The sequence below is a fragment of the Oncorhynchus mykiss genome, chromosome 18 (genome assembly GCF_057628025.1).
Source record: "Oncorhynchus mykiss isolate SJ-2025 chromosome 18, ASM5762802v1, whole genome shotgun sequence".
In the NCBI taxonomy this organism is placed as follows: Eukaryota; Metazoa; Chordata; class Actinopteri; order Salmoniformes; family Salmonidae; genus Oncorhynchus; species Oncorhynchus mykiss.
The window spans coordinates 48,827,696-48,851,076 of NC_143039.1; the positions used below are offsets into that span (position 1 = coordinate 48,827,696).

Sequence of the window (23,381 nt, forward strand, 5' to 3'; positions counted from 1 at the left end):
AATACAGAATGAGTAAACGATAACTTGGCTATATACACAGCGTACCAGTACCAAGTCGATGTGCAGGGGTATGAGGTAATTGAGGTAGATGCTGTATGTACATATACTGTAGGTAGGGGTAAAGTGACTAGGCAACAGGATAGATAATAAACAGAATCAGCAGCGTATGTGATAAGTCAAGAGTTGTGCAAAAAGGGTCATTGCAGATAGCCTGGGTAGCTAGTTGGTTAACTGTTTAACTAACTATTTAGCAGTCTTATAGCTTGGGGGTAGAAGCTGTTCAGTGTCCTATTGGTTCCAGACTTGGTGCATCGGTACTGCTTGCCGTGCAGTAGCAAAGCGAACAGTCTATGACTTAGGTGGCTGGAGCCTTCCTTTGACACTGCCTGGTATAGAGGTCCTGGATAGCAGGGAGCTTGGCCCCAGTGATGCACTGGGCCGTACGCACTACCCTCTGTAGGGCCTTGCGGTCAGATGCCAAGCAGTTACCATACCAAGCACTGATGCAGCCAGTCAAGATGCTCTCAATGGTGCAGCTCTAGAACGTTGAGGATCTGAGGGCCCATGACAAATCATTTCAGCCTCCTGAGGAGAAAGACACATTGTCGTGCCTTCTTCCCGACTGTGTTGGTGTGTGTGGAGTGGACCATGTTAATACCTTAGTGATGTGGACACCGAGGAACTTGAAACTCTCGACCCGCTCCCTCTACAGCCCCGTCGATGTTGTTGGGGGCGTCCTCAGCCCTCTGTTTCTTGCAGTCCACGATCAACTCCTTTGTCTTGCTGACGTTGAGGGAGTGGTTGTTGTCCTAGCACAACACTGCCAGGTCATTGACCTCCTCCCTATAGTCTGTATCATCGCTGTCTGTGATCAGGCCTACCACTGTTGTGTCGTCAGCAAACTTAATGATGGTGTTGGAGTCGTGTGCGGCCACACAGTCGTGGGTGAACAAGGAGTACAGGAGGGGACTAAGCATGCAGCCCTGAGAGGCCCATGTGTTGAGGGTCAGCGTTCATCATGATTTTCATTTTAAGAAATTGTGATACAAATGTAAAAAGCATGTTAATTAAACTTCCTTCCTCCAAATTAAGTTTCTATGTGAGAATTGCCAGAACAATCTGAGATTTCAAACATATTTTCCGGCGGCTACGGTGGCATGGAATCCCCCAAGGACTATGGAAGTGTAGTTACTAATTGTAAATTAGTAAAAATGTAAAAATGTCGCTTGAATGTTTGTTGTATGGTTATATATAATATTCATAATTTTTTAAAATCGAATAAAAACAAACAAATCCATAGGTAATCATATGCTTTTGCTCATGGGTGTGGGAAGGTGTGTCACTTTCCATTCAATGTCATTTCTGGACAATATTTCTGTCCATTTTGGACCCGTTTTGGCTCAAAAGCACTCCAAGAGGCAAACATTGTGTATAGCCTGCAACTGTAGCTTACAACTTCGAAGTTGTATTTAAATGTCGGCTGCATATGACAGGGTGTCCTATATTGTGTTTTGAACATTATTACCGACGTAATAACTGAACGTAATACAACATTAATGGAAATTGTTCTAGTAGTAATCCGCTGTTGTATTAATTAACCTACTGTAAACAATTTAACTGTACTTGTGGTTGCCTACTCTTGAGTGGTCCTTTACCTGCACAGTAACACAGATGTTGTATAATGCCACCAGGTGTCACATGTTTCTTACTTGACTTCGTTGAGTAGCCTACCTTTTTTTGAGGGAGAGAGTGATCATTGACGAGTTGACTGAAGGTATGTGCTTCTTTCTGCAACAGACTCGCAGAGCAGGCTAGTCCTTGGCATTTAAAAACGGTGTCTTTTTTTCTGCATCAGACTCGCAAAGTGGGCTAGTTTTAGCATTTAAAAATGGTTTATTCGTTCATTTCAGAGTTTGAGCTCCAAGACTGTTGAGATGCGTCGATAAAGGTACATTGCTCTGACGCACTCGAGGATGAATGGAGAAAGTAGAACTTGGACTAGGTTACTCGTCGCTGGATTACATTTTAATCCATGTCTTTGTTGTTGTGCCTTTTGAACTCTACACAACTCTCCTAATTCTTAAACATGACTGAAGAAAATACGGATTTTCCTAACGAGTTGCTGGGTAAGAAACGTTTTAACAGTAATGTTATTTATTTGGGCTAAAATGACTACTTTTGCATTGGAATTGTTCATTTCAAATTGATTAATGACTATTGGAAAAACGTGTGTCAACTGTTTCTCAAATTTGAGGTGCACCTGATAGAGCCCCACAGTGGAGGTGTCATAATACCCATAAAACCTAGCGGTCAAACAGGGAAATGGTTCCAATCGTTTATCCACTATGCATTTTTCCCACAGGGGATTTTAGAAGCACTTAAAATAAGGGCTGTGTAGGCTTACCCTGGTGTGACATTTTCATAACCATGTAAATCTCTCTCAGGCAAGGTGACTTTTATCAATATATTCAGCTTGATTTACTCTGATTCGAAAATGCTAATTAGCATCAAAGTAGACATGCAAAACTACAAATAGCTGCATGCTCCCGCAGATCTTCTCTAACTGCCACCTTTACTAACAGGTATCGGGTTAATTTAAAAGATAGTATTATATATAAACGCAACATGTAAATAGTTGGTTCCATGTTTCATGAGCTGAAAATAAAAGTTCCCAGAAATATTCCATATTCACAAAGCTTATTTCTCTCAAATATTGTGCACACATTTGTTTTTGTCTCTGTTAGTGAGCATTTATAATTTGCCAGGATAATCTATCCACCTCAAAAGTGTGAAATATCAAGAATCTGATTAAACAGCATGGTCATTACACAGGTGCACCTTGTGCTGGGGACAATAAAAGGCCACTCTAAAATGTGCAGTTTTGTCACACAACACAGATGTCTCAAGTTTTGAGGAAGTGTGCAATTGGCATATTGACTGCAGGAATGTCCACCAGAGCTCTTGCCAGAGCATTTATTGTTCAATTCTCTACCATAAGCTGTCTCCAACGTCGTTTTAGAGCATTTGGCAGTACATCCAACCGGCCTCACAACCGCAGAACACGTGTGGCGTCATGTGGGCGAACAGTTTGCCGATGTCAAAGTTTTGAACAGAGTGCGATTACAGTCTTCTTGGGTATGACACTACAAGCTTGGCGCACCTGTATTTGGAGAGTTTCTCCCTTTCTTCTCTGCAAATCTTTTCAAGCTCTGTTAGGTTGGATTGGGAGTGTCGCTGCACAGCTATTTTCAGGTCTCTAGAGATGTTCGATCGGGTTGAAGTCAGGGCTCTGGCTGGGCCACTCAAGGACATTCAGAGACTTGTCCCAAAGCCACTCCTGCGTTGTACTGCATTGTCTTTGCTATGTGCCTAGGGTCCTTGTCTTGTTGGAAGGTGAACCTTCGCCCCAGTCTGAGGTCCTGAGCACTCTGGAGCAGGTTTTCATCATCTGTACTTTGCTCCGTTCATCTTTCCCTCAATCCTGACATGATGCTGCCACCACCCTGCTTCACCGTAGGGATGGTGCCTGGTTTCCTCCAGACATGACGCTTGGCATTCAGGCCAAAGAGTTCAATCTTGGTTTCATCAGACCAGAGAATCTGGTTCTGAGTCCTTTAGGTGCCTTTTGGCAAACTCCAAGCGGGTTGTCATGCCTTTTACTGAAGAGTGGCTTCCGCCTGGCCACTCTACCATAAACACCTGATTGTTGGAGTGCTGGAGCTCTGTCAGAGTGAACATTGGGTTTTTGGTCACTTCCCTCACCAAGGCCCTTCTCCCACGATTGCTCAGTTTTGGCTGGGCGGCCAGCTCCAGGAAGAGTCTTGGTGGTTCCAAACTTCTTCCATTTAAGCATGATGGAGGCCACTGTGTTCTTGGGGACCTTCAATGATGCAGACATGTTTGGGTACCTTGTCTCTGAGCTCTATAGACAACCTCTTCAACCTCATGGCTTGGCTTTTGCTCTGACATGCACTGTGGGACCTCACAGCATATACTGTAGACAGATGTGTTCCTTTTCAAATTAAGTCCAATCTGTTGAATTTACCACAGGTGGACAATTTGCCAAAATGTATAAAAAAACGGTTTTTTACTTTGTCATTAGGGGGTATTGTGTGTCGATTGATGAGGACTTTTTTAAATTTAATCCATTTTAGAATAATGTAATGTAACAAAATGTGGGGAAAAGGAAGGCGTCTGAATACTTTCCAAATGATAAGTCACCTTGTAGAGAAATTTAGAAGGTTATCAAAACATCACACCAGGGTAAGTCTACACAAAACAAAATCTCCTATAGGAAAAACGAATGGTGGAATCACCGTTGAAACCATTTCTGTGTTTGACCGCTAGGGTTTATGGGTATAATGACTCGTACTCTATACCCACATACTTCTGTACACAAAGTTTGGGAGAAGAACTGGAAGCGTGTCTTGCTGAATTCCCTCTGTGATGACAACCAATGGGATGACAATCAATGCTGTGTTCAAACCAACTCGGAACTTAGACATTTCCAACTTCTGTGTGTTAATGACAACTGGGAAGAAACGAGCTCCGACTGGGGAAAAATTGTTTTGAACGGTCATCCAATTCGGAATTCTAACTCGGTCCTCTTTCTTGAGCCCTGACTTTCCGAGCTGAAGATCACTGACGTCATGATTTGAGAGTTCCCAGTTGTCTTGAATGCACCAACTCAATGGGCCTCCTCTAGGATAGACCAGTGTGTGGATGGACCATTGTCATATTATGTAATACCCAGTACAACGAGCTTAAACAGACATGTTCATTTTTTTCATCGCAGTTCTTTCAAAATGTAGCATTTTTGTTTTGAGAATGTACACTGATACATTTATGGAACCACCACAAAAACGATAACTGCAACAAACTGTTTTCAGAAATCATTATTTCAGAGAACTGTGGATACATAAATACATGTTGTTCAAAGCAGTCTGGGACACATTTGGAAATCTCCCGCTGTAAATGTTTTGATCTCAGTTGTCCAGAGAGTGGAGAGATCCAGATTGATCAAGAGTTCGCCCCACTCTTGCCAGGATTCCATAAAAAAAAAGACTACACAAATTAGAAGTGACTCACCCAAACAAACCGGCCTCCCTCTTAATATAAATTTGACAAGTCATGAAAACTGTAAGAGTCCGGAAGCTGACAAAAGCTGTGTTTGGCATGAAATTAAGCAATAATATTACACTGACTGCTACTAGATGGGAGAAAAAGTGCACCGATGTTGGATTACAAACCACCCTGACACTGCCATATGGCCAGGGGGAAACCCACTGCCTATGGAATGTGTGGTATTTTGACTACTTATGAGGATTCTGAGTGTGGTGGTTACAAAGCTGACATTAGGTCCACACTTGATGCAACAACTGTTTGAAGAACACCCCAAAGCAGGCTAAATGTATCCCAAGTTGGGTTGTTTTCCTATCAAAATAGAATTTCAGCAAATGTTCTTATTCTGTTTTTCATGATGTCCCAGGCCAGGCATACATGGGTTATGTTTTGAATTGTAAAGGCCTCCAATAATCCAAGCCCTGCACATGCACTAGATGAAACGATAGCATACTCGTATCAGTGCTAATCTTCCCAATTGTTCCTCCTAGAGAGTGTAAGAGATGCCGTGGGAGGGAAGATCAAGCTCACCCTGAAGAAGAGGGTGCAACTGGAGGTCAAAGGTGACAAACTGGAGAACCGAGTCCTGGTAAGACATCAGGATTGCTTTCTTGGCACTCATATAATTGGTTTCTCATTGTGCAGTTCCCTAAATGTAGCCTTAAATGTGCAGACACAACACAACCCTTTTATTTAGGAGAAAATCAACTTGTCATTCCGAGCACCCCAGTGTTTGTCATTTTCCTCATTCTCTCAAGGTTCACATGCTTCTCAGCAAAACCTTGTTTCTGTGCCTCATTCTCATAACAGGAAGCCTGCAGTCGACTGGGTTGACAATATAAAGTTTGAAACACAGCCTCACCACTTTCTGCCTACTTGACAGACTGAAATGTATTCACTTCCTGAAACAATTTGTTGTCTGCTGAGTAATATTCTTGTTGCTTTGTATGCAGAGTAATAGATCTTGATTGTTGAATGTTATATTGTAACATTTAAAATGTGACCCTCCACAACTGTCTTAATTTTGTTAGCAGCCTCAGATCCCCTTCAAAAGGTAGCCAAGACTTATTGGGTTTCAATTGGAATATCAGTTGCCTCCAATCAAATCTATTTTTGGAGGATCAAGGAAGACCAGAGACATTTTCCAAACAAACTTCTTTATACGGTGTTGCTTCTTCTTTAACCCTGAGCCCTGAGCTGTGTTTATTAGGCATCGAATGGAAGAAAACAGACTGAAACAGGGAGGGACTAACTGGACTTGTCCAATAATAATAATAATAAAACATTTTGCTGTGTGCCTTTCAAGATACCCAAGGACACTTGCATAAGAAACACTGTTTTTAATTTTCCGTTGTAAAACTTTTTCCATTGCATGGCCGAATTAACACAGCCCTGTATACAGAGGCTATTCAGTCTTACCTCATACTCGGCAACTTCATCATCCTTTACCCTTTCCTCTAAGCCCTGGGCCAGCAAAGACATGAAAAGCCTCAGACCCAACTTTCAAAAGACATTTGAGCACTCAGTCTCTGTGTATTATTGTGTAAGAGGAAGAACAATAGATAAGGTGGTGTAGGAGTAGGCCTACTATTGGATATGGGCCGATCTTGTTTCATGTAACTGCATGTCTCTAAACCCTCTGTGTGTGTGTGTGTGTGTGTGTGTGCAGCTGACTAGCTTAGGAAGATACTCTGAATTACCTACAGTATGGATTTCCTAGTTCATAAAAAGATAATTGTTGACACATAATTTAATGAAGATCTAATTGACCCGTTAATTTAAATACCCGTCCTTAACTCATGAAATGGTACACATTTTTCCACATCACATTTGAAAGCATGTCATTTTCAGGAAAGTTGTCCTTCCTTAGAGTTCCGTGTGAAATGGACACACTAGGTTCTGGGGCCCTATTAGACACACTGTAGATTCTGGGCCCCTATTGGACACACTGTAGGTTCTGGGGCCCTATTGGACACACTGTGGGTTCTGGGGCCCTATTGGACACACTGTGGGTTCTGGGGCCCTATTGGACACACTGTGGGTTCTGGGGCCCTATTGGACACACTGTGGGTTCTGGGGCCCTATTGGACACACTGTGGGTTCTGGGGCCCTATTGGACACACTGTGGGTTCTGGGGCCCTATTGGACACACTGTGGGTTCTGGGGCCCTATTGGACACACTGTGGGTTCTGGGGCCCTATTGGACACACTGTGGGTTCTGGGGCCCTATTGGACACACTGTGGGTTCGTTCTGGGGCCCTATTGGACACACTGTAGGTTCGTTCTGGGGCCCTATTGGACACACTGTAGGTTCGTTCTGGGGCCCTATTGGACACACTGTAGGTTCGTTCTGGGGCCCTGTTGGACACGCTGTAGGTTCGTTCTGGGGCCCTGTTGGACACGCTGTAGGTTCGTTCTGGGGCCCTGTTGGACACGCTGTAGGTTCGTTCTGGGGCCCTGTTGGACACGCTGTAGGTTCGTTCTGGGGCCCTGTTGGACACGCTGTAGGTTCGTTCTGGGGCCCTGTTGGACACGCTGTAGGTTCGTTCTGGGGCCCTGTTGGACACGCTGTAGGTTCGTTCTGGGGCCCTGTTGGACACGCTGTAGGTTCGTTCTGGGGCCCTGTTGGACACGCTGTAGGTTCGTTCTGGGGCCCTGTTGGACACGCTGTAGGTTCGTTCTGGGGCCCTGTTGGACACGCTGTAGGTTCGTTCTGGGGCCCTGTTGGACACGCTGTAGGTTCGTTCTGGGGCCCTGTTGGACACGCTGTAGGTTCGTTCTGGGGCCCTGTTGGACACGCTGTAGGTTCGTTCTGGGGCCCTGTTGGACACACTGTAGATTCTGGGCCCCTATTGTTTTGTAAAGTTCCACAATTTGGTGGTATTTATGTTCACTGTCTCTTGTCTCCTTTCTTGACTTGACAGAACACTTCCCCACAGGGCACTGACTGAGAGCATCAGACACTGATAAATACAGCCCACCACATTGGCACATTCCTAGGCCTTGCTAGAGTAGCGATGTAATCCGTCTATATTAATCGGCCAAACTCAGTAGTCAAAATTTGGTTAAGCAGTCTTTATCCGTAAGACACAATGGATAAGTGGGCTTTACCTGTAGGAACCATTATGGGATTGTGAAATGTCTGTCTGTTTCTGTGTGTGTGTGTGAACATACAATACCCATTCCCCTCTTTACACCTGAGATACTATAAAATGCAGGAACAGATTGTCCAGAGCAGAGAGGGGTGGGGTCTCCTCTCTCACACCCAGCCATTGGTTGACTTAGCCATTGGTTGACGCTCATATTTGGCCTTGAAGAGTGACCTCACTCCAAAAAACCCACATACCACAGCTATCTGATCCACAGTCAGTTCTCTCTTTCTCCTTCCAGCTATAACTGTGTATTCCTCTGTACTCACCATGGTACTTTTACATGTCTCTTTTTACATAGAAATTAGTTAGCTACTACTGTGCGATTACAATTGAGTTTGCACCTGTGTCTTTGAGAATAGAAAGGTTTAAAACGCATAAATGAAATCAAAGACGTTAAACAATGTTCATAACACAATTTCACTGCAAACCTCTAAACCTTTTCTACACATGCAATATATATTTTATTTAACTAGGTAAGTCAGTTAAGAACAAATACTTATTTACAATGACGGCTTACCCCGGACGACGCTGGGACAATTGTGTGCCGCCCTATGGGACTCCCAGTCACGGCCGGATGTGATACAGCCTGGATTCGAACCAGGGACTGTAGTGATGCGTCTTGCATTGAGATGCAGTGCCTTGCCTTAGACCGCTGCGCCACTCGGGAGCACATTCATGTTCCTTCCATACCAATAACAGCTGCAAACCACTGGTGGAACAGATTAGTAACTTTGTCAAGTTTGATTTGGGCCCAAATCGACCTACACTGAACAAAAATATAAATGCAACATGTAATGTGTTGGTTCCATATTTCATGACCTGAAATAAAAGATCCCAGAAATGTTCCATATGCACAAATTTCTCAAGTGTTCTGCACAAATTTGTTTACATCCCTGTTAGTGAGCATTTCTCCTTTGCCAAGATAATCTATCAACCTGACAGGTGTGGCATATCAATAATTTGATTAAACAGCATGATCATTACACAGGTGCACCTTGTGCAATAAAAGGCCATTCTAAAATGTGCCGTATTTTGTCTCACAACATGCCACAATTTACTCAAGTTTGAAGGGAGTGTGTAACTGGCATGCTGACTGCAGGAATGTCCAACAGAGCTGTTGCCACAACTACCATAAGCTGCCTCCAACGTTGTTTTAGAGAATTTGGCAGTACATGCAAACGGCCTAACAACCGCAGACCACGTGTATCAACGGCAGCCCAGGACCTCCACATCCGGCTTCTTTACCTGCGGGATCTGAGGGGTGCAGAGGAGTATTTTTGTCTGTAATAAAGCCCTTTTGTGGGGAAAAACAAATTCTCATTGGCTGGGCCTGGCTCCCCCACGCATGGCTGCGCCCTTGCCCAGTCATGTGAAATTCATAGATTAGACCCTAATGAATTTATTTCAATTGGCTGCTTTCCTTCTATGAACTGTAACTCAGTAAAATCTTTGAAATTGTTGCGTGTTGGGTTTATTTTTGTTCAGTATACATAGTACAGTTGTTGACTTCCATTATGTCTCTCTGATCTGTCGCTCTCCTCTACAGGCTTTGGCATCCCATCGGGGCTTTCTGCTTACTGCGAGGGTCCCCACCAAGGTAAGAAGTGAGAGTGAGTACACGCACGTGTGTGTGTACATGTTTGTGTGTGCTAGTGTGTATTTTGATCTTCCTATGAATCAAATGTACTACATATACAAAAGTATGTGGAAAACCTTTCAAATTAGTGGACTCGGCTATTTCAGCAACACCCGTTGCTGACAGGTGTATAAAATAGAGCACACAGCCATGCAATCTCCATAGACAAACATTGGCAGTAGAATGGCCTCACTGAACAGTGACTTTCAACGTGGCACCGTCGTAGGATGTCACCTTTCCAACAAGTCAGTTTGTCAAATGTCTGCCCTGCTAGAGCTGCCCCGGTCAACTGTAAGTGCTGTTATTGTGAGGTGGAAACGTCTAGGGGCAACAATGGCTAAGCCGCGAAGTGGTAGGCCACACAAGCTTGCAGAACGTGACCGCCGAGTGCTGAAGCGCGTAGACCTTAAAAATTGTCTATCCTTAGTTGCAACACTCGCTACCAAGTTCCAAACTGCCTCTGGAAGCAACGTCAGCACAATAACTGTTTCTTCTGGAGCTTCATGAAATGGGTTTCCATGGCTGAGCAGCTGCAAACAAGCCTAAGATCACCATGCGCAATGCCAAGCATCGGCTGAATCTGGGTTTGGCGGATGCAAGGTGAAATCTACATGCCTCGATGCATAGAGCCAACTGTAGACTTTGGTGGAAAAGGAATGGTTCGGAACAGTCTGCGGCTGTTTTTTATGGTTCGGGCTAGGCCCCTTAGTTCAAGTGAAGGGAAATCTTAGTTCTACACAGTGAGGCCTCCCGAGTGGCGCAGTGGTCTAAGGCAGTGCTAGCTGTGCCACTAGAGATTCTGGGTTCGAGTCCAGGTTATGTCGCAGCTGGCCGCAACTAAAAACCCATGGGGCGGCACACCAATGGCCCAGCGTCGTCCGGGTTAGTGGAGGGTTTGGCCGACAGGGATGTCCTTGTCCCATCGCTCACTATCAACTCCTGTGGCGGGCAGGGCGCAGTGCACGCTGACATGGTCACCAGGTGCACAGTGTTTTGTCCGACACATTGGTGCGGCTGGCTTCCGGGTTAAGTGGATATTGTGTCAAGAAGCAGTGTGGCTTTGTTGGGTTGTGTTTCGGAGGACGCATGGCTCTCGACCTTCGCCTCTCCTGAGTCCGTACAGGAGTTGCAGCAATGAGACAAGACTGTAACTACCACTTGGATACCACGAAATTGGGGAGAAAAGTAACAAATGTATAATAAACTCTACAGCGTACAATGACATTCTAGATGATTCTGTGCTTCCAACTTTGTGGCAACAGTTGGGGAAGGGCCTTTCCTGTTTCAGCATGACAATGCCCCCGTGCACAAAGCAAGATCGTTGTGGAAGAACTTGACTGCCCTGCACAGAACCCTGACCTCAACCCCATCAAACACCTTTGGGATGAATTGGAAAGTCAGGTCAGGTCTAATCGCCCAACATCAATACCACACCTCACAAATGCTCAATTGGCCCAGCGTCGTCCGGGTCATGTGGCTGAACGGAAGAAGTCCACCCAGCAATGTTCCAACATCTAGTGGAAAGCCTTCCCAGAAGAGGGGTGATTTTGGAATGAGATTAGTTTACCAGTGTACTGCATGTTGCTACATTTGTTAATACTAATATTACTAAAGGACAATTAAGTTATTGTGAAGTTGAAATCACTGCAGTCACTGTTACTCCCTTTTTATGTGCGGTCTAATAATGTAATGATGACGTACAGGGAATTCACTCCATTACAACACATAGAAAGTAGAGGTTTGAGTGAGTGGGATGACTTCTGTCTGGATGTATTGAGAACTTAATTAGACTGACTGTCTTCCTACTGCCCCCAGTCATCCCAGATGGTCCTCTTTGGGAATGTTTGCTTAGTCAATCTCCGGGCGTGCCCCAGCTTATTTATGAGGACCTCTTCTGGAATTCTTTCCGGTAGAGTGGCTGGCCCAAGGAGCAAGTCACAGCAGATCTTTCGCTCTCCTATTTCTGTTTTACTTTTTTGACTCTCTAACTCTCAAGGTTTAGGTTTTTCAGAAAGTATTGACTGTTTTTCTTTCCTTCAGGCTGTGTGTTCACAGCTGCATTGTGGGTAGAAATATCAAATGTCATGGCATATGGTGGGATCTGCTCACTTGTTTCCAAACGGTAATGTACTGGTAAATGAATACCAGTAACTGCAACTATTTCACTGCAGGCTTTGGACTGCACATTTTATGAATGGGGTGATTTACATGTATAGTGACTTCAGAAAGTATTCACACCCCTTGACTTTTTCCCGCATTTTGTTGTTGTCATTGTTTTGTCAACGATCTACACAAAATGTCAAAGTGGAAGAAAAATTTGAACATTTGTAAAGCATTTAGGAAAAATGAAACACTAATAGGGCTCTTGAGTGGCGCAGTGGTCTAAGGCACTGCATCTCAGTGCAAGAGGTGTCACTACAGTCCCTGATTCGAATCCAGGCTGTATCACATCCGGCCATGATTGGGAGTCCCATAGGGTGGCGCACAATTGGCCCAGCGTCATCCAGGTTTGGCCAGGGTAGGCTGTCATTGTAAATAAGAATTTGTTCTTAACTGACTTGCCTAGTTTGTGTGTGTGTGTGTGTATATATATATATATATATAAGTATATTTATATATATATATAAGTATATTTATATATATATATATATAAGTATATTTATATATATATATATATATAAGTATATTTATATATATATATATATATATATATATATAGTATATTTATATATATATATATATAAGTATATTTATATATATATAAGTATATATATATATATATATAAGTATATTTATATATATATATATATATAAGTATATTTATATATATATATATATAAGTATATTTATATATATATATATATATAAGTATATTTATATATATATATATATATATATATAGTATATTTATATATATATATATATATATATATATATATATAAGTATATATATATATATATATATATATATATATATATATATATATATATATATATATATATATATATATATATATATATATATATAGTATATTTATATATAACTTTTGAAAAGAAAAGCTATTTTGTTTGCCAATTTTTTAAATAACATCAAATTGATCAGAAAAACAGTTTGTTTTGATATTTTAATGGACAAAAAATGTGCTTTCTTTTAAAAACAAGGACATTTTTAAGTGACCCCAAAATGTTGGTGTATGTGTACAGTTGAAGTCGGAAGTTTACATACATCTTAGCCACGTACATTTAAACTCAGTTTTTCCACAATTCCTGACATTTAATCAGAGTAAAAATTCCCTGTCTTAGGTCAGTTAGGATCACCACTTGATTTTTAGAATGCGAAATGTCAGAATAATAGTGGAGAGAATGATTTATGTCAGCTGTTATTTCTTTCATCACATTCCCAGTGGGACAGAAGTTTACATACACTCAATTAGTATTTGGTCAAATGTTTCGGGTAGCCTTCCACAAGCTTCCCACATTAAGTTGGGGGAATTTTGGCCCATTCCTCCTGACAGAGCTGGTGTAACTGAGTCAGGTTTGTAGGCCTCCTTGCTCACACATGCTTTTTCAGTTCTGCCTACAAATTGTCTATAGGATTGAGGTCAGGGCTTTGTGATGGCCATTCCAATACCTTGACTTTGTTGTCTTTAAACCATTTTGCCACAACTTTGGAAGTATGCTTAGGGTCATTGTCCATTTGGAAGACCCATTTGCGACCAAGCTTCAACTTCCTGACTGATGTCTTCAGATATTGCTTCAATATATCCACAATTTTCCTGCCTCATGATGCCATCTATTTTGTGAAGGGCACCAGTCTCTCCTGCAGCATAGCACCCCCACAACATGATGGTGCCACCCCGTGCTTCATGGTTGGGATGATGTTTTTCGGCTTGCAAGCCTCCCCCCTTTTCCCTCCAAACATAACGGTGGTCATTATGGCCAAAGAGTTCTATTTTTGTTTCATCAGCCCAAATGACATTTCTCCAAAAAGTACGATCTTTGTCCCCATGTGCAGTTGCAAACCGTAGTCTGGCTTTTTTATGGCGGTTTTGGAGCAGTGGCTTCTTCCTTTCTGAGCGGCCTTTCAGGTTATGTAGGACTCGTTTTACTGTGGATATAGATACTTTTGTACCCGTTTCCTCCAGCATCTTCACAAGGTCCTTTGTTGTTGTTCTAAGGGTTGATTTGCACTTTTCGCATCAAAGTACGTTCATCTCTAGGAGACAGAACGCGTCTCCTTCCTGAGCGGTATGACGGCTGCGTGGTCCCATGGTGTTTATACTTTTGTACTATTGTTTGTACAGACGAATTTGTACCTTCAGGCGTTTGGAAATTGCTCCCAAGGATGAACCAGACTTGTGGAGGTCTAAAAAAAAGTTTTCTGAGGTCTTGTCTGAGTTCTTTTGATTTTTCCCATTATTTGTGTGTGTGTGTGTGATATATTCAACTCCCTGAGTCAATACATGTTAGAATCACCTTTGGCAGGGATTTACAGGTAAGTGTCCAGGATTGTGCAATATTTGCACATTATTCTTTAAAAAATTATTCAAGCTCTATCAAGCTGGTTGTTGATCATTGCTAGACATCCATTTTCAAGTCTTGCCATAGATTTTCAAGCTGATTTTAAGTCAAAACTGTAACTAGGCCACTCAGGAACATTCAATGTCATCTTGGTAAGCAGAACTGTGTTTTAGGTTATTGTCCTGTTGAAAGGTGAATTTGTCTCCCAGTGTTTATTGGAAAACAGACTGAACCAGATTTTTCAATTTAATTTTGCCTGTGCTTAGCTCTTCGGTTTATTTTTTTTCATGAACTCCCTAGTTCTTGGCGATGACAAACATACTCATAACATGATGCAGCCATCACCATTCTTGAAAATACTGCGTGAAAAGTGGTACTCGGAGATGTGTTGGATTTGCCCCAAACATAATGCTTTCTATTCAGGACATAAAATGTGGCAAAGAAATGAATTTTTTGCAGTCTTACTTTAGTGCCTTTTTGCAAACAGGATGCATGTTTTGGAATCTTTTTATTCTGTACAGGCTTTTTTATTTTTACTCAATCAATTAGTTTAGTATTGTGGAGTAACTACAATTGACAGTGTTGTTGATCCCATCCTCCATTTTCTCCTATCAAAGCCATTCAACTCTAACTGTTTTAAAGTCATCATTGGCCTCATGGTGAAATCCCTGACCATGCTTAAAGGGATATTCAATGCCTGCTTTTTAAAATGTTTCCCCATCTACCAATAGGTGCCCTTCTTTGCGAGGCATTGGAAAAACTCCCTGGTCTTTGTGGTTGAATCTGTGTTTGAAATTCACTGCTTGACTGATGGACCTTATACGTGTGGGGTACAGAGATGAGGCAGTCGTACAAAAATCATGTTAAACACGCAGTGAGTCCATGCAACTTACGTGACTTCTTATGCAAATGTTTACTCCTGAACTTATCTAGGCTTGCCGTAACAATTCCCCTTTGACATTATGAGCTGTGTCGGCCAGAGATGACAAATCCAAATGTAATACATCTTAAATTCAGGCTGTAACAACAAAATGTGGAAAATTAAAAGGGTGTGTGAATACTTTCTGAAGGCACTGTACTTCTTCAATTGCTTGTCATTAAAACCCCATGCACTTAAAGAGAAGTTACAGTATTTTCAGAGCCCTAAAACTATGTTATTTCCTCTTTCTGCTGGATTTGAGTGTTACACTCGTAACCTCTGGAAAGGTAAAACGCTGAGGTGATTTTTCTAACACTAAGCTACATGCTTATTTCAAGTGAAATACTTAATCATAAAGCATTCCTTCAGGCTAAAGTGTTAACCATTATTGTTCCTGTATAGTGTAGTCAATGTAAGAAAGTGTTTTTAGATTATAATACACTCTGGTCTGTGTAAGAGGCTCGGTTTTTCCTGGGAGTAAATGTTGCCCGTGGAGTTCTGGGTGCCGAGCGAAGACAATGGAGGGATTCAACAGCTGGAGGGGGAGGTTTTCTCTTTAACCCTGAGACCTTTGGCATCGGGTTGATAGCAGCTCTGGATTAGTTTGACCTCCTTACCCTTACTCCCTTGTCATCCTGCCAGCTGTGTATGTGTTTTTGTGTTGGGTTATTTTGGGGGTTTGTCCATCTATTGCAGGGCTTGTTTGGGATTTTGTGTTATAGCTGTGAAAGACAGAGTGTCCATGTGTCCTTGTGTGTCTCTTTTTTTAGTTTTTTTTATCAGTATGTTTTCCAACACGTTCAGATTTGTATTCGAAGATGTCCACCGTTTTATGATCCAATACCTTTTCTATTTCTGGTATTGTGCAGATATTTGTTTTTGTGTGTCGTTTCAGATTGAACAGACCTTCAATTACTTGGATATACAAGGGATCACTAGTAACAAGCCCACTCAGGTAAGATAGTCCTGGCTTTAAACATGAAACAACCTCTGTTCAAGCCAAACATGTTACAGACCGTGTCAGTTGTCACTGTGTTGCGCCCCCTACAGTTGTTGTTGGAGTATGACCGAGGCCAGCTGTCCCTGAAGCTTGGCTCTGTGGAGGACGTGGATGAGGTGGTGGCCCACATTGGGACCTGTCTACACAGGATCTATCCAGGCCTGTCCCCAGTGTAGGTCCCCTCTGTCCCTCTCTCTTTGTTAACGGTAGCTAGCGAACTTCCGTACATTGCAGTGTTCTCTACACTTGACCTTATTTTAGCCCCCATAAAATGTAATATTTCAGGGTATTTTAAAAATGGCGGAGCGGGAAACGAAAGCTACTGAGTGATAGTGAAAGGGGGAGATATGTCGTGTGGGGAAACGGCTTTTTCACACTATTTGTCCAACTTATCACCTCTAAAACGTAAATAAAACACTATAAAGAGTTTATATAATGTCTCATTACTACATCCCTCTTTGAAGGTTTGTGCCGAATTTGAATAGGGGTTTTAGGGGGGGCGCTAAAGTTGTCTTCACAAGTAAACCGCTGCTGTCACGGCTTTTGAGAGTCCCGATGGCTCGCAATGATGACGCGAGAAATGTAACGATTGATTGAATGAACTATTGATGAACTCCCGAGTAATTAACTTCACTCTCACCGTTGCACTCACCATCGATCATTACTTGTTTTTAATCGGCGTGAGAAGCGCTACCCCTGGTGGAAAGAGGCTGTACGGCACACAATGAGTTGCATCATCACGATGTAACGTACCGCATCAGAGGGGTCAAGTTTTAAAAAAAAATGTTTTCTCGAATACGATTAGTCCATTACCATGTCAATCACCGTTTGAATAGAAACGTTTGTTCACGCCCCGGATTTTGATGCCAACACGGTCGCTACAGTCTCATTTAGTTTTCGTTGCAGCCTCGTTTGAATGCCGCGGTTACGCAAAATGTGTACGGAACAGTATTAGTTACCAGTACTTTATTTATTGTCAGTTCTTTATTCGTTCACTCATCCACGCACATGTATTAGTGACTGACTCGTTCACTCACTTGTGTACTCATTCACTTACTTGTGTACTCATTCACTTGTTCAGTCGGTCACTCCCTCTCACTTTGCTCATGTCCGACATGATAAAGTGACAGCGTGTGCTTTGTCCTCTGGGCTGACACGATAGTGGCCGAAGATGACCTGGTAAAGTGACAGTTTGTGGTGTGTCCCCTGCACTGTGAAAGGAAGGCGATGAAGAAGTTGACCCTGATGCCTCCTGAGAGGACGGCCGCCCTACAGTCTCTCTGGGAGGACCAGGCCACCACAGACCTAGGGCCATGTGGTGACGTTACAATAAAGAGCATATTACACACACAAAAGAAAACACAGAACAGAAATCCCATCGATAACATAGTTGACTTTCTGTCTTCATCTCTCTCATTCTCTCATAGGTGGTTTCTCCCATATGTACTGGTGTCTCTGCGACCAGCTGGGTCTGCCGTTCAGAGAGGAGGTGCAGTGGGTTAGTATATACAAATGTAGTCTCCTTCCATTTCAGTTAATATTGCTAAATTGATTATAGTGTAGCAGGGGTTGTTCATAGAGCTACAGTAGCTTGAATTTCCTTTTGTGTAGACCGGAATCTTTAGCTCAGATGCCTAACACGGTCTTTCTTGAAATATGTTGACCTAGATTTACATCATGCCGGTTACTTGAGCTATATCAGCTCTACTTTTGCCATTGTTTGAATCATTCCAACCTTGGGTTCTCCATCTTTCCCAACAGGATGTGGACACAATCTATCAAACCCAGGACACCAGAGAACTGAACCTGCAGGATTTCGTACATCTTGAGAACAGGTACCTTCACTTTTCCTTTTTTCAGTTTCCATATTTCCAAATTGTGTGAACAATCGTGTCTTTATACCATTCTGTTTTTGATAAACCAATGCTATTGACTTCTCCTCCAGAGATTTGGTGGCCATCATTCTGGTCCTGGAATATAACCAATGGTTCACCAAGCTCTCCACAAAGGACTACAAACTGGTACATTTCATTCTGAACCATACTGGTGACACATTTTATGATACACTTGTGAAGGGAAGTAATATTTGTAATCTCACAGTTTAACTGAGATAAATGAATTGGAGAAGCATGCATGCCAATCGTGGAGAAAGGTGGATGAGTTAGATGAAAAGTGTAGGAACTTAAAACCTGTACTGTGGGTATAATGCTTTGAAACAATTTTTTATTAAATAAATTCCACTGTGCTCCAGGAGTGACCGAACACTCTTTGTAAAGGGCACACTGGCCGCAGCAGGAAGAGGACAGCTGTGTGTTTGTATAAAGGAGTGTGTGTTCTGGTGGTGGCAGGGAGAGCGGAGGCATGAGGATGAGATGTCAACAAGTGCTTTATTAGTCAGGGGTGATGTATTATAATAACAGGGATGGTGTGACTGCTGCTGATACTTAGTCGTGTGTGTGTTCTGTGTGTGTACATGTGGCATGTGTCCGTGTGTGTTTATGCATTTACAGGTTTGACTTTTTTTGTACAGTAAGTTATGCATCTGTGTTTACACAAGCCTGAGCTTGCTGCTTTTCACACTAAAGTGTTTGCTTACAGTCCACAGATGTGTGTGAACAAATTCTGCGAGTTGTGGCCCGCTCTAGTCGATTAGAGGAGATGGTTTTAGAGAATGCAGGTCTCCGAAGGTGAGCACTAAGCACTGGTAATAGGTTAGACTGGCTTTATCTTATCCACCACACACACACAGATGAGGGTGCACACACACGCACACATACACACACACACACATACAGTTTCATAATGAATTATGCTCTCAACCGCAGCCACATTCCATACATGCTGTCCAGTGTGAAATTAAGGGGGCAAGCTCGCGCGGTAGTTAAACCCATGACTCTGACTATTATCAGAAATGCACTTCCTGTTGAAAATCCTGAGGTAACTTGAGTAGAGCTGTGGAAAAAATATATACCAAAACGCGCTTCAGCCCAGCCCAATTGAAAAAAGGGTGGATCAGGTGCTCAACTGAGGGACCCCAAAACATTCCTTACCCCAGGATACTTCAACTGGTGACTATCCGGCAGAGTAAAGAAAAAGGAGTGCTCTGTTGCTGCGTAAATCTGATTGATTTATTGATGGGCCTAACAAGGCTTTCAATAGGCTCTGAGGGAGGGGATTCATGCTGAAATGTAAGCCTATTTGTTTGTCCTGTCAATAAATCAACCAAATGTATTTATAAAGCCCTTACATCAGCTGTACAGAAACCCAGCCTAAAACCCCAAACAGCAAGCAATGCAGATGTAGAAGCATGGTGTCTAGGAAAAACTCCCTAGAAAGGCCAGAACCTAGGAAGAAACCTAGAGAGGAAACAGGCTTATTGGATTTACGCAGCAACAAAGTGATCCTTTTTCTTTACACTGCCGAATAGTTAGCAGTTGGAGTATCCTGCGGTAAGGAATGTTTTTGGGATTATTGAGAGCTGTGTCTTTTCTTGATATTTTCACAGTGATTTCGCACAGAAGTTAGCCAACGCTCTGACCTGCAACCCTGCCTCTGTACTTCACACCCTCAACCTCACAAACAACTCCCTGGAGGACAAGGGTACAACAAACTCCCTGTTTTGAAAAAAATATATTTAAAGATATTCCGTGATATTCAATGATACAGGATACTGCACTAATCTAGAATTCTAGCATCTAGTATTCTGTCCTACATTGGCATGGATTTTATCAATTGTAAAATGTTTGTCTCAAAGCTTCAAGTTCATGGGAGGTTATACGTTTGTTCATAAGTTTGTGATGCATTTTGTTATTCTAGGTGTATCTGCTCTCAGTGCACAGCTAGCCAAACTCCCAATGGGTCTCAAGTATTTGAACCTGTCAAAGACCTCCATATCACAAAAAGGTATTGTAAATTCATGACCAATTTACTTGCCATGTGTGATGTCACTTCCTCTGAACTTCCTGTGTTTGTGTGGTTAGGGGTTAACAGTCTTGCCCAGGCGCTGAGTGCCAACCCTGCTGTCCCCACTACCCTCGCACACCTGGACCTCTGTGGGAACTCACTCCGAGGAGACGACCTCTCAGTATGTACCTCTTCTGGTAGAAGTTGCTAGGCACAGATCTAGGATCAGCTAACCCTCCACAAAGCCTAACCTTAATCAAGGGAGGGAGTGCAAAACTGATCTTAGATCGGTGTTGTATTGGCTGCAACATCAAACTCTTACACATTCTGTCCTGCCTTTCATATATGTTTCACACAGGCCACAGAAATAGTGTGAAGTAGGATTTGAAATATTAACTGAAATCCGTAGACCTAATTCCCCCTTCATTATACTCCGTGTTTTCTGTTGTTCTCCCTAATTCCTCTGACTCTGTTCACAGAATCTGTACAATTTCCTGGGTCAACCTAACAGTCTAGCAACTCTGGACCTGTCCAACAGCGACTGCTGTCTGGACCAAGTGAGTGAACCCTCATCCAATGCGAAGACAAATTCACACTGCTATCGCTAGGCATTGATTGGACTTTAACCCTCTTGATGGGCACATTATACAGCTATTCTTAGCCTTACCAATAACTAGATTAGTATAATTGTAATAATAGGCAATGAAAGTGAACATGTCATGTCTGGACATCATGTGAGCGCTGTTTTATGAGTTGCATACCGTCTGCTTTTGATATCACTATTATTCAATTGGGAAATAACATTTGAATTAGCTTTTTATACAGTTATATTTGTGGAGCTTGTCATTATAGTTGTTGCTACGCAAATGGCCAGTCCCCTTTCATAAGATATTGTCTGTAGCTCTCTAGACTGAGATGTCACTTGGCTGGCCTATGTTATTCAGATGCTCAACTCCTGTCTTCAAGGTCTGCACTGCACTTCTACGAGGCTCTCTCAAGCACCTCTCAGTGCTCAACATGTCTAAGAGCGTTTTCTCTCACAGGTGATCCATACAGCGACGAAAATCACTTGCTTATGCTCAATAGTTGTGGCTCAATAGTTGCTGTTGATTTATATGTCCCGCTCAAAGTATCTGAGTGAGAACGCCTGATAACTCCAGAAGGCATAACCAAAGTGCTGGTATTCTTTTAAAACCCACAGGAGATGTAAAGATGTGCCGCATTCCTTCAAGCAGTTCTTTGGCACTGCCTTGGCTCTGAGCAGTGTCAACCTGTCTGGAACCAAGCTCCCCCTGGAGGCGCTCAAGTGAGCTTGCAGTCTACTCCATCCGTGGCATTTGTTCCAATTTAACTGTATTAAAACCTAGAATGAAAAGATGATATGGAAAACTGGAGAATATTCCTGTAGAAAATGTGCAGTGCCAATCCAAAGTTTGCACACACCGACTAGTTCCAGGGTTTGTCTTTATTTGTACTATTTTCTCAATTGTAGAATAAGAGTAAATGCATCGAAACTATGAAATAAGACATATGGAATCATGTAGTAACCAAAGAAATGTAAAACAAATCCAAATATATTTTATATGAGATTCTTCAAAGTAGCCACCCTTTGCCTTGATGACAGCTTTGCACCCTCTTGGCATTCTCTCGACCGGCTTTGAGATAGTCACCCTGAATGCATTTAAATTAACAGGTGTGCCTTGTTAGGGGTGGTATACAGAAGACAGCTCTATTTGGTAAAATACCAAGTCCGTATTATGGCAAGAACGGCTCAAATAAGTGAAGAGAAACGACAGTCCATCATTACTTTAAGACATGAAGGTCAGTCAATACGGAACATTTCAAGAACTTTGAAAGTTTCTTCAAGTGCAGTCGCAAAAACCATCAAGCGCTATGATGAAACTGGCTTTCATGAGGACCGCCACAGGAATGAATGACCCAGAGTTCTCTGCTGCAGAGGATACGTTTATTAGAGTTACCAGCCTCAGAAATTGCAGCCCAAATTAATGCTTCACAGAGATCAAGTAACAGACCCATCTCAACATAGACTGTTCAGAGGAGACTGCAGCAATTAGACCATAAAGGCCTGATTCACAGAAAGAAACCACTAATAAAGGACACCAATAATAAGAAGAGGGTCAAGAAACTTGGGCCAAGAAACACGAGCAATGGATGTTAAGCTGGTAGAAATCTGTCGTTTGGTCTGATGAGTCCAAATTTGAGATTTTTGGTTACAACCACCGTGTCTCTGTAAGACGCAGAGTAGACGAATGGATGATCTCCGCATGTGTGGGTCCCACCGTGAAGCATGGAGGAGGCGGCGTGGGGGTGCTTTGCTGGTGACACTGATTTATTTAGAATTCAAGGCACACTTAGCCAGCATGGCTACCACAGCATTCTGAAGCGATACACCATCCCATCTGGTTTTCACTTAGTGGGACTATTATTTGTTTTTCAACAGGACAATGACCCAACACACCTCCAGGCTGTGTAAGGGCTATTTGACCAAGATGAAGAGTGATGGAGTGCCCCATCAGATGACCTGGCCTCCACAATCACCCAACCTCAACCCAACTGAGATGGTTTGGGATGAGTTAGACCGCAGAGTGAAGGAAAAGCAGCCAACAAGTGCTCATCAACTCCTTCAAGACTGTTGGAAAAGCATTCCAGGTGAAGCTGGTTGAGAGAATGCCAGGAATGTGCAAAGCTGTCATCAAGGCAAAGGTTGGCTACTTTGAAGAATCTAAAATATAAAACACATGTTGATTTGTTAAACACTTTTTTGGTTATTTCATTGTTTTGATGTCTTCACTATTCTACAATGTAGAAAATAATACAAATAAAGAAATACCCTTGAATGAGTAAGTGTGTCTAAACTTCAGACTGGTACTGTACATATCTATAAATGGTGAAGTATATTTTAGACAGGATGTCATAGTCCAGTTTTTTTTTTTTTTTTTTGCTTAATTTGAAAAAGAAAAATTAAGTAGTTATAGAAACATTGCTTTCTTGTTCACAGTATATTTAAGTAATCTAACCACACCAACTCTTTACTGCCTGCATACTTCAGTTTGCTTTGTTCATTTAACTGAATAGAAAATAAGCTTTAATGACTGTTTTCCCCTTCAG

The 23,381-nt window shown here is 42.3% G+C and overlaps 1 protein-coding gene across 6 annotated transcripts in view; it reads left to right on the top strand.

Moving 5' to 3' along the window:
- The first annotated feature begins 1,667 nt into the window (after positions 1-1,667).
- carmil1 (capping protein regulator and myosin 1 linker 1) overlaps positions 1,668-23,381 on the top strand; it is a 37,354-nt gene continuing 15,640 nt past the window's right edge. The window contains exons 1-18 of one of the 6 annotated variants that reach the window (XM_090208679.1): positions 1,668-1,774; positions 1,911-1,948; positions 2,097-2,126; positions 5,613-5,710; positions 9,820-9,870; positions 16,245-16,304; positions 16,400-16,521; positions 17,570-17,667; positions 17,777-17,847; positions 18,111-18,184; positions 18,295-18,370; positions 18,948-19,036; positions 19,855-19,949; positions 20,166-20,252; positions 20,330-20,433; positions 20,732-20,809; positions 21,219-21,295; positions 21,454-21,558. In XM_090208679.1, the coding sequence (XP_090064805.1) occupies positions 17,577-17,667; positions 17,777-17,847; positions 18,111-18,184; positions 18,295-18,370; positions 18,948-19,036; positions 19,855-19,949; positions 20,166-20,252; positions 20,330-20,433; positions 20,732-20,809; positions 21,219-21,295; positions 21,454-21,558 (947 nt within the window). In that variant the 5' untranslated portion in view covers positions 1,668-1,774; positions 1,911-1,948; positions 2,097-2,126; ... (3 more) ...; positions 16,400-16,521; positions 17,570-17,576. Of the gene's footprint in view, positions 2,127-5,612; positions 5,711-9,819; positions 9,871-16,244; positions 16,305-16,399; positions 16,522-17,569; positions 17,668-17,776; positions 17,848-18,110; positions 18,185-18,294; positions 18,371-18,947; positions 19,037-19,854; positions 19,950-20,165; positions 20,253-20,329; positions 20,434-20,731; positions 20,810-21,153; positions 21,296-21,453; positions 21,559-23,381 lie in introns of those variants that run through there. The other 5 variants (XM_090208678.1, XM_090208680.1, XM_090208677.1 and 2 more) reach the window with 5 other exon arrangements.